We start from the raw sequence: 13,688 nt of genomic DNA on the forward strand, positions 1-13,688 counted from the left end.
TGTATTCACGTGTAGTTAAAATGTCCCTAGTTGACATGTATTTATGTATGTTTTAAAAATACTAATGTTGTTTCACTTTTACAAAGAGGAAGCTGTCATATATCTCAAGGCTTTTGGCGTTTTTAAAATAAAAAATGAAAACCAAAAAATGCAGTGAGGAAGTAAATGAGATCAATTGTTAAGTTACTCTTTGTTGTTGTTTCAAAAATAGTTTACAAAGGGGGCCACTTTAGTACTTTATCTAGCTACTACTTACCTTTTTTGTATATATCTTTATCCTTGATTTAGGAAGGTCGAATGCGCGACCTGAATATAGAGTAACATTAGTTACTCCGACCCAGTCTCGAGTTGCTTTTAGCAGTTTTGGATAATATAGAGGTTATAATTGGCCGGTAATTATGCTGCTGATTAAGTGTTGGGTCAGCAGTAGTTTATACCGTTTATAGCGCCTTACTCAAAGGCACTGCTGCACGAGAGCAGTGGGAATTGAATCCACGACCTCATGGTTGTGTAGCAAGTGTTCTTACCACTACACCACGCTGCCGTTTTTTTTTTTTTTTTTTTTTTTTTTTTGTAAATGTCTTTATTCTCGATGTGGGAAAGTCGAATGCGCGACTTGAACATAGAGTAACATACGTTACTCCGACCCAGTCTTGAGTTGCCTGTGGCAGTTTGGGATATTATAGAGACTATAATTGCCCGGTAATTATGCTGCTGATTAAGTGCTGTCTCAGCAGGAGTTTATACCGTTTATAGCGCCTTACTCAAGGGTGCTACAGCATGAGATCAGTGGGGATTGAACCCACGACCTCATGGTTGTGTAGCAAGTGTTCTTACCACTACACCACGCTGCCGGTTTTATTACTCAGTGGCATCATTAAAATTACTAACTGTTGTTTTGACAAATAAGAACGCTTGATCATGCAAGAAACAGTCAGCTGAAATTTTTAAAATTTTACTGAATAACTATGACACTTTGCAAAAGCCTTGAAATTTGCTGAATCACTATGACATTTTGCAAAGCAAAACCCTGAGATGTTAGCGAGGAATTTTCAGTTATTTTGTTTCGATTGCTAATAGTCTTACAAATTTGATATAAAAGTTAAATATTTTTTAATGGTAAGTTACATTTTAATTTAACGCAAACAACAATACGAAGAATTAGTTGGGCAAACTAACAGACGTTTAACTTATTTATTCGTAAGTCTGTAAGTGTGTAAGTGTATCTATGTGTATACAGAGTTTGGATGGTATTAAAACGTTGAAACTTTATGCATTTCGACAGATACACTTATGTGTTGCTGGCATTTAATTATGTATTATTTTTCAGTGAATTCTGTAAAAATTATATTTTTTTAATTTTGCTATTATAGTAATTAAAAAAACTAACAGCTAGAATATATAGAATAAATCAAAGATGTATATATTTGCATGTTTATGTGTTTTTTATGAGCCTACGTATATTTTCATAGTAATAAATTTGATGTTTCTATTGTTACAGGGTACAATTGAACTCTTTTGTTTTATAAATTTTTCTAAGCTTAAAACTAAAATGGCTACAACTAAAAGTGTAAAAAACGGAATGGTTGATTGTGATGTCAAACTGCATGGAAAAACTGTCATTATAACTGGTGCAAACACTGGCATTGGGCTACCCACTACAATTGATATGGCAAAACGAGGTGCTAAAGTTATTATGGCTTGCAGGAATGCAGAAAAGGCTTCAGCTGCTAGGAAAGTTGTTCTAGAAGAAGCAAAATGTGGAGAAGATAAGGTCATCTGCAAATCATTGGATTTATCCTCATTTGCTTCAGTCAGAAAGTTTGCTGAAGATATAAATGCAACCGAAGATCATTTGGATATTCTGATTAACAATGCTGGAGTAATGGCTTGTCCACTAGGCAGAACGGAAGATGGTTTTGAAACGCAATTCGGTGTAAACCATCTTGGTCATTTTTTGCTCACCAATTTGCTTCTTGATCTTATCAAGAAAAGTGCTCCCAGTAGGATTGTTGTTTTGACTTCTCTAGGGCATAAATTTTGGGATGTTAATTGGAATGATATAAACTGGGAGAAAAGTTACACAGATTATAAGGCTTACAGCTCAAGTAAGACAATGAATGTCTTATTCACCAGACATCTGGCCAAACTCTTAGAAGAAAGCAATGTCACAGTTAACTGTGTTCATCCAGGGTCAGTGCATACTGATTTGCAGCGACATGTCTATGCTGGAACAGGAAGTCGCCTGTTCAGATGGGTTGTTTCCTTAAGCCAACTTCCAATTATTGATCAATTGTTTGCCAAGTGGGTAACTCCTGAGCAAGGTGCACAAACAAGCATATACCTTGCTGTTGCACCAGAACTAGATGGGGTAACTGGTCGCTATTTTACCAATTGTGCAATCGCAGAGGAAGCCGGGCATGCAAAGAATAATGAGAATGCAGAAAAGTTGTGGAAAATGAGTTTGGAGTGGACGAAACTATCAGAAAATTAAATGCAATGATAACATATCTTTAAAACCTACAGCCTTTTATAGTGTCTGCATTTTAGAGCATGATGTGGTGTCCCATGCAAATATTCAATGCAATTTCATATTGTAAATACTATTTTTGCCCTTAATTATGTTTGTCGTGTTGTTTATATATTTGTGGTTAATAACAACCTTTTTTATTTTATTGTTACATTGACCACCAATATGTTATTCTAGCTCTGCATACACTTTCTACTTTTTCATGCTTACAATATAAATTTCATGAGCTTGCTTTTTTTTTTGAAGTGCACTTTTACTTTTTTTGTTGCATCGCTTTTTATTGTTATTACCTCTTATTTTTGCTTGATATGGATTGCAAAATCTACCTGTTACATTTACAAGGGTTTATTTTTTATTAATAAATATGTTGTAGTAAATTTTAACTAATTAGAACCACTATAAAACTAAAAAATATAAAAAGTGTATTGATATTACTTGCTTACTAAACTTTGTACCAATCGTAATTTTTTGAATTTTGTGTATTACTAGTTTGAATTAATTAAACAATATCAAAAATTAACTTCAATTTTTTTATTTGTTCAACTTTTAAATCATCTAAGCCTCAATGTTACATATATTTAATTAAACAAAAGGGTAGACTATGCATGTTTATTTTTCTATTTCTTGCTGGTGTGTTTAAAAATAAAAGAATCAAAAAATAATTGTGTTGTACAAAATTATGTTTTCAAGTTTTACAAGCCTAGAATTTGTTGTTTAAAATCTATTAAAGTTTAAGTTGTGGTACATTTACTTTATTGCAGTTTTTGCACATTTAATTTGTACCATTAAAGTTATGATACTGCTAAACAATGCTACATCAAAAATGTTTTTATTGATATACTTTATACCAAAAGTAATTCCTAGCAAGCTTTTCAAAACAAAGTCATTGTGTTTAGTTATGCTACAATAGATACCCAGGATAAAATTACAGCTGAAATCTGCTGAATCATTGCCCAGTATTTAAGAAAAAAATGTGTTTCCAGGGAACTTATTATACTATAGCATTTAGAAACATTTCAATTGTCTCAGTTGAGGCAGAAAATTTTTATTTTTTGTTACTCTTTTGTTTAATCTAAGAAATTAAAAAAAAATTATTTAATTAAAAAAACAACAACAAATAATCTAACATTTTGCTATTTTCTGTAAAGCACCAGAAATAGAGTAAATTATATACCTGTATTGTTTCATACATTATATTCGTGAAATATATTTATCATGACTAAAGTTGTAAAAGTAAAAAGTGTGAAAAATGGAATGGTGGTCTGTGATGTCAAACTGGATGGAAAAACTGTCATTATAACTGGTGCAAATACTGGAATTGGGCTACCCACTGCAATTGATATGGCAAAGCGAGGTGCTAAAGTTATCATGGCTTGTAGAAATGCAGAAAAGGCTTCAGCTGCTAGAAAAGTAGTTCTAGAAGAAGCAAAATGTGCAAAAGATAAAATCATTTTCAAGTCGCTAGACTTAGCCTCATTTGCATCAATCAGAAAATTTGCTGAAGACATAAATGCAACTCAAGGTCGCTTGGATATTCTTATTAACAATGCTGGAGTAATGGCTTGTCCTCTAAGTAGAACAGAAGATGGTTTTGAATTGCAGTTTGGGGTAAATCATCTTGGTCATTTTCTTCTTACCAATCTGCTTCTTGACCTTATTAAGAGAAGTGCTCCAAGCAGAATTGTAGTTTTGACTTCCTTAGCTCATAAATTTGGGGATGTGAATTGGAATGATATTAACTGGGAAAAAAGCTACTCTGAAGCTAATGCCTATTCTTCAAGCAAGACAATGAATATATTGTTTACTAGACATTTGGCCAAACTTTTAGAAGGTAGCAATGTCACAGTTAACTGTGTTCATCCAGGGGCAGTGTATACTGACTTGCAGCGACATATCTCTGCTGACACAGGAAGTCGTGGAATGAAATGTCTTCTTTGTTGCAGTCAAATATCTATTTTAAGTTGTATTTTGGGTAGATGGATGATGCCAGAGGAGGGGGCACAAACCAGTATATACCTTGCTGTTGCACCAGAACTAGAAGGGGTTACTGGTCGATATTTTGCTGATTGCGCTATAGCTAAAGAAGCTGGGTATGCAAGAAGCGATAAGAAGGCAGAGAAGCTGTGGAAAATGAGTTTGGAATGGACCAAGCTCACAGAAAATTAACTAAACAATCTTCCTTTCAATGTTTTGCCTTTATACAAATTTAAGTTTTTGTAAATAGTTGATGTAAATTTATTATTTTACCTAACAACATGCATTTTCGTATTTTTATATTTTTAGAAATACATCATAGTAGAGAGTGTTTTTAATTAAAGTTTTCATTTACATACATAGTAATTTTATCTAGGCTATGTTAAACTTTTAATACTTTTTTAATTTTGATGTTTGAACCTTGTTTGTGCTTATGAGCTAACTAAATATACAAATTAATTTTACTTTGTCTTTTTATTTCATTTATTAATAAAGGGTGTACCAAAATAAAAATGATTAATCATTTAGTATAGTTGTATGCATTGTTAGGAATTCCCACAGAATTAGTTTATTACCATGTGCTAATCAACCTAAAACAGCACAAACCAGTTAAAAAACATTTTTTTGGTTCAAAACAGTGCTTTACTCTTTTCCTTGGCCTATTAATATGTTATGAGAAACCATATACATATAGATACATAAATAAATTTACGTAAAGATTGCATAAGATTATTTTTGTTACAAATTTTTGCCTAACTTGTATATTACAACTACATTTCGATGAGTTTGATAATTTTAAATTTTATTGCATTTTAGAAGAGGATAAATAGACAAAATGCTAAAGCTTTCTAATCAACGAAGTAAATCGAACAATAATTCCGATCTTTATTGGTAAATTAATTCAGATTAAGAGATTAGGAATATCGTAAAATGACGACCATGTTATGTACTTTAAAGTTAAAGGGCTTTTTGTAACTAACTGTTATGTATTTAGAAATCTGGTGATCTTAGGTAAATGCGTACAAGCTTCTTAACTGTAAGGCACACGCTACCAGCAATATTACTCCACAAATTAACCTGTCTGCCTGTTAACTAACCAGGAATCCGGATTTTTATACCTGGTGTTACTGGCCTTGGCATAAATTTTGGCTGCTAGCCAGTGCTTGGTGTTTTTGTTGTTAAAGCACTAACTTAAGAACTATACTACAGTTTTTGGGACAGAAACTTGACCTTTAGTAAATAAACAAAGGCTGTTTTCAAATTAAAATTGATCTATTTAATTTTTTATACATTTGTAGAAATTAACTATTCAGTAAGTAACCATATAAAATTAAGTTGACAAATAACCCTTTTTTTGTTAAAATTTATATTTAGGTTTGTTTTTATATGATTTAAATACATATAATATAAACTTTAAAACAGGTAAAATTGAATGGTTATGCAACTGTTATTTTTTTTTAGTTTGAAATGTCAAGTGTGCCTGTGATACTGAATGTCTATGACATGGTAAGTTAAATATTTAGGCTTTAAATTTGTTGTTTAAATTAAAGTTTTCATTTATAAACATATTTAATACTTGCACCTAATTTACCCACGGGCCTACTTATTTTTTAAATTGAAATAACATAAACACTAATATAATTTATTTTATCATATATTTAAAATATAGGTAAACAACATATGTTTCTTTTTCAGTAAATTTATATGTGCTGATTTTCAATTAATTTTGCTTTATAATTTTTAATCTCGTAGTATTGGATTAATCAATACACTTCAAAGTGCGGTCTAGGGGTATACCATAGTGGAATTGAAGTGTATAACAGAGGTAATGAAAAAAACTAATTGTATATGTGTATCATACTCTTTAGGTTTTTAAAATGTAATTCATAGTAATTTGTTTTATATAAATACAAAATTCTTGATTAGATTTTGATTTTTTTATGGGTGAAAAATTCTTGATGATTAAACTTTTATCTTGTCAATATTGTTGTTAATTTTTTTGTACAATTTATTAGAATTTGCCTATGGTGGACATCAATATTCTTTTACTGGTGTTTTTGAAATAATGCCTCGAGATATCACTGATTTAGGGGAATCTTTTAAATTTAAGTAAGTGTAACATATATACATGATCTTGTATTTAACTTAAACCAGAAGTTTAAATATATTTTGTTATAAAAGGATCTACTTTCTATCTTGAAAAGGTTTTAGTTTTCCACAAAAGTAATTTAAATATCTACCTATCAAATATTGACTTACTGGGTAAAATTTTTATAGTTTTGTTTATGTAAAAAGCTGTAAATGTGGTAAAGCGGTGTATTTTATGACTGTATTAAAAGAAGTTAGTTTTAATATGTGATTCTGTTTTATAACTTAAGATGACCTGAAATTTATAATTTTATTTTACAAAATGTTAAATTTTTACTTATTTTAGGGAAAGTATTGTGTTGGGTATGACTGATTTTACTCAGAGCGATGTGGAAAGAATTGTCGAACAACTGGGAAAGGAATACAAAGGTTGTGCTTATCACTTGATGCACAAAAACTGCAACCATTTCACTTCAGCTCTGGCAGACGTAAGCAGATTTTTTTTCCAATTTTATCTCTGTGATTAATAATTTTTTTGCAACTCTATTAAATTTTTATGCATTCGATTAAACAGATTTTAAAACAGATTGGCCAGTGTATAATTTTAAAATTAATAGGCCATTACATTTTTGTTTTATAAGTTTGTTTAAAAATGTTTTTTGTTTGAGTGTTTGGTCATTTAAATAAGCCTACACATAAAGTAAAAAGTATTATCGTTTGTGTACTAAAAGCCTACGAAAATTCCCATTTATAATAACTCTAAAACAATTTCAATGATGAAAAGTTGTTTTTGTTATCTAATACGCCAAAATGTTGAGTAATAAAAACAAAAACATTGACAAAATATTGAAAGTTTGTTTACACTTTTATATTTTTTATGTTAGTGCTTTTTGTCTACTGAATAAATCATAAATATTTTGTATTGTGGGAATATTATTCATCACATACCACAGCACAATATGACTATGAATTAAATTAATTTAAAAAGATTAATGTGTTTATTTATATCTGTGTAACACGCAATCATTTTATACAAAGAAAAAAATCCTTTTATATATTTCCATTTATCATATTTTTAGTTGATAACATTTTTAACAAATATGAAAATAATATTTATATATAGACATTATTAAAATATTTTTTTTTAGCTGTTTATTAAAAAATTAAATTACTATTTAATCATGACATCATAATTTAAACAAAGTTTAATTCTAGTAACTGACTCTGTCCTGATTATTCACTTGAACAGGAAGTTGTTATGAATTACCCAGTTTGAATGGCCCTGTAGTCTTTTATTGATTTGAGCATGCCGTAATAATGGAAATTGTTATGTTGTTGTTTTTTCTTACTTATGACATGTGTTTTGATTTGTGACACTTTCTATAAATCAAAATAAGTGCTAATACCTTTGGAAGGAATTATTGTGATACATAAATTGATATGTATATACTGTTAATTTGTAATTTAATCACATGCTTACTAATGTTTTCTTTTTATTTTACATAAACTCTTGGTATAAATTTGTATTTAAACAGGAGTTTGGTTACAATTAGATGTCTTGTTAGTGTATTCAGTCCTAGGTATATATATGTATATATATTGATTTAACAAAATAATGGAGTATTGACATATCATACCAAATATCGAATTACTATAGTTTTTTGATATTTTTTGGACAACTCGATTTATTTTTGGTGGGTCATTTACTTGCCTTTTTTTGGTTTGCAATTTGTGGTATATCAGGTGCATTGTGTGTTGGTATTATTGTTTTTTTAAAGATTAATTTGTTGGTTCCTTATGTCTGTTGTTTTCGACGAATGTTTTTGACATTGACAGATTGTGTATATCCTAGATTAACTGTTGAAGTGTATCTTAAGAGAAATATCTGGGATTAGGATCAATTTTTTAGCAGTAATCATTTACTTAATGGATTAAAATAAAACTATTTTTTTTTTATGTATCACTATGCTGCAAAATGTTTATGGTAACAAATAGAATTGGTATTGTAATTTGGGGATATTTTTGTTGGTATTTTTTCTTAAATTTTCTAAATGTGAAATCACAGATGCTTGAAATATTAAATTTGTGGCGACTATATCATATTATTGATGCCTGAATTGTATTACAATATACCAAATAAAAAATCAATATCAGTGGCAGCATAAAAATATTTTTTCTCTTTTTTAATTTTAATAATTTTTATGTTTTTGTTAATAAATTAAAATGCTCCGGTTCAGTATTTTTTCAATTACTACAGTACATATTCAATAATGGGCAATCATTAATTAAAAATTGCACTTTAAGATATTATGCGGTCGAACTATACCACGCTGGATAAACAGGCTAGCATACATGGGGACATGTGTGCCTTTTCTACAGCGATGTTTACCCCAGGAATGGCTTACCCCTGTTGCCCTTGCTAACAACGTCGGGGGTCAAACAGACCAGTTTTCAACCATTAACAATAGTACAACCCATGGCAGGACTTGACAAAAGCGATGAATTACACAATTTTAGGTTGCTTGTTCTGAGATTTTTTCTACAAATTTAGGTTCAAAATATGATGACTTCCATCTTAAAATAACTGCTGATGGTTCGAATAAAGACCTATTTATTTGGCCTAAAAATGTCTTTCTTGCTAACTCCAACATATTTTGGTTTAAATTCATAAAACTTGATTCAAAATTTATTTAAAAAATTCGATAATACAAGAGCATAATATTTCTTAAGATGTGTAATTTGTTCAGCTTTGTAAACCAATTCATAAAGTTATTCTAGCTTTTTTGGTATTTTTTGCTTTGTATACACAACAGTTGTTGCCATCACTTATCTAACAAAGTATATAGAAAATGCTACCATATTCATTTTTTTATACAAGCAATTTTTTTAGTCTAATATATTGATTTTTATTATGAATTAGTCGAAAATGCTGGTAAAAAATTCATCTGTATTTAACAGACATTGCCATTTTTACATTAAAATTCTTATTTTTGTTCTTTATTTTGCATACTAAAAATAATTATTAAAAAATATGTACATAAAATATATATATTGTTGGTTGTCTTTTATTTTAATAATTTAAATTTATAATTCATAAGTTTTTTATGTTTCACTTACCAAGTGTTATATTTGTTCAATTTTCCAAAAAATCATGGCAATTTAATATCTATTACATGTTACATCAAATTGCTTTATATTTACACGATTTTAGTTATAAAAATATATGTTTAAACAATTAATTTTTCCTTATTTTGGTTTCAACAAAAATTTGGTATTGTTTTTCATGAAAGTTGTTTTTTTTGAAATTTTTTTTCATTTTGTAAATTATCAAGTGGTTAATTTAAACTTATGTTTTGTTGTATGTTACATTATGTGTCGTATTAACTTTTGTGCCACTTTTTTATAGAGTATTTAACAAAAATAAATGTTTAACATCTTTCCTTAACATGAAAATAGTATAAGTTAAGATCAGAATTAACTTAATTACAAGTAAAGGCTGGCTTAAAGACTTGCATAATTTAATTAAAGTGTAACATAAATGTTATAAAACAATCTCTCTATAAAATATTTCAACAGTGTATTTTTTATTGCACATATCAGGTGTCTATAATTTTTATTTTTTTACTTTATGTAATTTTAAATATATGCTAATTTGAGGATAAGTTAAACTTTATATTTAATTCGTCAGAACGGGAAATCACCCATTTTTTGGGTTTAAAAGTTAAACACAGCTTTAACTAAGGACGTTTAAAAATGAGAAAGATTTGCTTGAAAAGCCTATATTCTGCAACCCAGTGTTTTGTCAAGCAAAAGAATCTAACTTATTGTCAAGTTAAATACTATTCTTACAATATAAATCCATCGCTTAACGTATTTAACAGAAAAAACAAGCGAGAACAGAAACGGCGTGCAGCACTTAATCCAGACGTACATCTATTCGAATATTTAAGACGAGAGGTATAAGGTTAAATTTTTGTAATTTTTATACATCTTTTTTTATCTGTCGACATTTCTTAAATTTGTATTAGTTGTTTTATTGCTCTTTTGGTGCTTAAAAGTGCGTTAATGTTTTGTTAACATATTCTATGTTTAGAGTGCACTTCAACTAGTGGACCGAATTGCAGATGTCAAAAGATCATTTCCACTGGCTTTGGACTTAGGTTGTGGAAGAGGTTTTGTTGCAGCAGAAATTACAAGTTTAGTACGTTGTTAAAGAATTTTTTACTTGCTTTGCTAATTATTTTTATACTATAAACAAGTGTTAAGTTTTTTAAAATATATTTTTTGCATTTAACTTTTTGTAAAGTAAAAACAAATTTATAATCCAATTTTGTGGCCTTACCAAATTAGCTTTAGTTATCTTGAGCCTGTCTTCAGTTGCCTGTGCCAGTTCAAAATAATTTCCATAGGGGATTAAACCCAGGACCTTATGTACCAAACCCAAGCCTTTCAACCATTACACCTTTTTTAGGTTAGGGTAACAATACCCTTTGGTTTTTCTATAAAGTCAGCATTCTTATATAGAGGATGTAAAACAAAACTTATTTTTTTAAGGATGGAGTAGATACCCTAATTCAAGGAGATGATTGCCAAGAAAATATAATAAAATCTTTAAAATCGGAAATTCCTACGGGTTCTGTTGTAATGGATGATGAAAGATTACCATTCAGAAACAATACTTTTGATCTTGTATTGAGCAGTTTTAGGTTAAAATTTTAGTAATTTTTAAATTTTGTGTAGATTTTTTATTAATTTTAAAACCTACTATCTTTGAATGCCTATTATTATATATATATTAAGTATTATTTAATTTTGTGTAACATTTTTTTACATTGTACCTATTTTTTTCAGTTTACATTGGGTAAATGACATAGCTGGCTGCTTCAAGGAGGTAAATATTTGAAGGTTTAAAAAAATAATATTCTTTTATTATATTTATTCACATACTTTTTATAGAATTACAAATATTGGTATTATTTAGGTTTTGCGGGTGCTCAAAAATGATGGCTGTTTTATTGCTGTTATGTGTGGTTCAGATACCCTATTTGAATTAAGATGTGCTTTGCAACTAGCAGAGACAGAGAGGGAAGGGGTAAGACATAATTTAAAAAAATTTATTTACAGAATGATACTTAAACATCAATTTCTTTTATTTAGTGAATATTTTAAAGATATTATTCATAGGGTGTTGCACCTCATGTATCTCCTATGATCCAGGGCAATCAACTTGCTAGTCTTGTCTCAGGAGCCGATTTTAACTTGGTTACATTGGTATGTTGTTATTCGCTATTGTAACAAATGTGGGTTATTTTATTCACCACAAACAAGTAATATAGTAGGAATCAAATACAAGAATACATGACTTGTAATATCGTAAACCACATGGCTATTTGGTGCTAATATTGTTTATATTTATTTTATGTTTTAGGATCATGATGAAATAGTTGTAAATTATCCCAGCATGTTTGAATTGATGGAAGATTTGCAGGGTATGGGCGAAAACAGTGCCATCCATCAACGAAAGATTCTTACCAGAGATACCCTTATGGCAGCAGATGCTATTTATCAAGGTATTATAGTAAATTAATAAGTATTGTATATATTCAATTAATAAATTGTTCGTGCTTAATTACTACAGCAATGTATGGTGATAAGAAAACTGATTCTATACCAGCAACATTTCAACTTTTATTTTTAATTGGTTGGAAACCAGATAAATCGCAACAAAAACCGCTTGATCGAGGAGCTGTACCTAAAGGATTTAAAACAAAGTCTTAGCTCTAATGTTAGATTGTTGTCAAAGTTATTAAAATTAACCATGTCATGAATTTTTTTAAATAATAAGACCATGAATACATAAATGTCTTTATATGTGATGGATCACAAAGTTAGTTATAATGAACCGTTACTACATTTAGTTTTTTTATTAGATTTGGTATATAAACATTTTTGGTAAAACAAGTAAAGCCTTATAAGTTTAAAATAACTGCAAATACTAGTTAATTTACAGTAAGAAAAAAAATGAGGATAAAAATAAATGTCATTAGTATACTATACTTTGATAATATGAAAACCCTACACGAGCGAATGCGCCTTGAAAAATGTTGCACGAGGTTTTGGAAAATATGACGTTTTTAAAAGGTTACGTTTCTTTTATTCTACAGATGTTAAGGGTTAGTTAGTGATTTAAACTAATACAGTATAAAGCAATGTCAGATGTGCTAAATTTATTGCTAAAACCTTTCCAAAGCCGGGTTGTCTAATTGTAAAGAAACTAAATTACGTAGACTTTATATTGCATTGGTATCTATCTTCTAATTGTTTCGTGGTTTACGCAATATTTATAAAACAACACTCTTAATTTTCACTCTTGAATTCACTAAAAAAAGCAATAGCAGCAGTGGAAGTCAAACTATTTAACACAGTCTAAAAGTGTTAACTCTAAAAATGATAACATAAGGAAAGGAATTTTATATTTTAAATTGTTTAAACAAAATGTTTTTCATAAAATTTTGGTTTTCTAAATGCTGATTTACTTTATTTTTATTGTTTAGAGATGGTATTTGTAAAAGGCTATTTCTAAACAGTAGTCGACCTACTTTATTTAGTTATTAATGGTTGACAACAAAACGTTAGAAAATTCTATGCAAGAAGAGGCAAATAGAACTGTCGATGATGTGTTGTCATCTTACCTAAAAAATTTTAAACTGGTGACACCACCTTCTAAAAACTCCCAAAAGAAAAAATCAGGTGTTCAAATCGGAATTTTAGTTAAACCTTTAAAAATACCCCCTGAATCGCTTGACGGAATTAAGTTAAAATTAAATTCAGCGGAGGTGATTGAAGTTGCGATTGATTCTGGAGAAAATAACAAAACACTTAGTTGCGATTTTGTAAATTCCGATGAAAAGGGAATCGGCAATTTGAGGAAGGTTTTTACTTCTTCCGGAAGCGAGGGAAACTGGGTGGCAGTTCAACCGCAGCATCATGTTAAAATCACCGAAACAATTACCATCCAGAAAGTCGATTTCAAGCATCTTCTTCCTACGCAGCAGCCACCTGAAATCCCAAAAGGATTACGGCAGCGGTTCACACC

The 13,688-nt window shown here is 29.4% G+C and overlaps 2 protein-coding genes and 2 pseudogenes across 3 annotated transcripts; all 4 read left to right on the top strand.

Moving 5' to 3' along the window:
- The first annotated feature begins 1,505 nt into the window (after nucleotides 1-1,505).
- Nucleotides 1,506-2,918, top strand: LOC145754759 (retinol dehydrogenase 14 pseudogene; annotated as a pseudogene).
- Nucleotides 2,919-3,686: 768 nt separating this feature from the next.
- On the top strand, nucleotides 3,687-5,005 carry LOC145754758 (retinol dehydrogenase 14 pseudogene; annotated as a pseudogene).
- Nucleotides 5,006-5,425: 420 nt separating this feature from the next.
- Nucleotides 5,426-9,781, top strand: LOC145754763 (deubiquitinase DESI2-like). Its single transcript, XM_082570873.1, has 6 exons — nucleotides 5,426-5,816; nucleotides 5,966-6,010; nucleotides 6,257-6,329; nucleotides 6,520-6,613; nucleotides 6,939-7,080; nucleotides 8,897-9,781. Exons 2-6 carry the CDS (start codon nucleotides 5,972-5,974, stop codon nucleotides 9,080-9,082), a joined length of 534 nt encoding a protein of 177 aa, XP_082426999.1. The 5' UTR covers nucleotides 5,426-5,816; nucleotides 5,966-5,971; the 3' UTR covers nucleotides 9,083-9,781.
- Nucleotides 9,782-10,697: 916 nt separating this feature from the next.
- Nucleotides 10,698-12,443, top strand: LOC145754762 (arginine-hydroxylase NDUFAF5, mitochondrial-like). Of its 2 annotated transcripts, none has more exons than XM_082570871.1 (7): nucleotides 10,698-10,793; nucleotides 11,147-11,298; nucleotides 11,444-11,483; nucleotides 11,574-11,684; nucleotides 11,777-11,863; nucleotides 12,021-12,162; nucleotides 12,231-12,443. In XM_082570871.1, the coding sequence occupies exons 2-7, from the start codon at nucleotides 11,237-11,239 to the stop codon at nucleotides 12,368-12,370; spliced, it is 582 nt and encodes a 193-aa protein (XP_082426997.1). In that variant the 5' UTR covers nucleotides 10,698-10,793; nucleotides 11,147-11,236; the 3' UTR covers nucleotides 12,371-12,443. The 2 variants fall into 2 exon arrangements, with proteins under 2 accessions (XP_082426997.1, XP_082426998.1); XM_082570872.1 differs by having other exon boundaries at nucleotides 10,731-10,788.
- The last annotated feature ends 1,245 nt before the right edge of the window (nucleotides 12,444-13,688 follow it).

This window comes from Corella eumyota, chromosome 6 (genome assembly GCF_963082875.1).
Source record: "Corella eumyota chromosome 6, kaCorEumy4.1, whole genome shotgun sequence".
NCBI classification, from domain to species: domain Eukaryota; kingdom Metazoa; phylum Chordata; class Ascidiacea; order Phlebobranchia; family Corellidae; genus Corella; species Corella eumyota.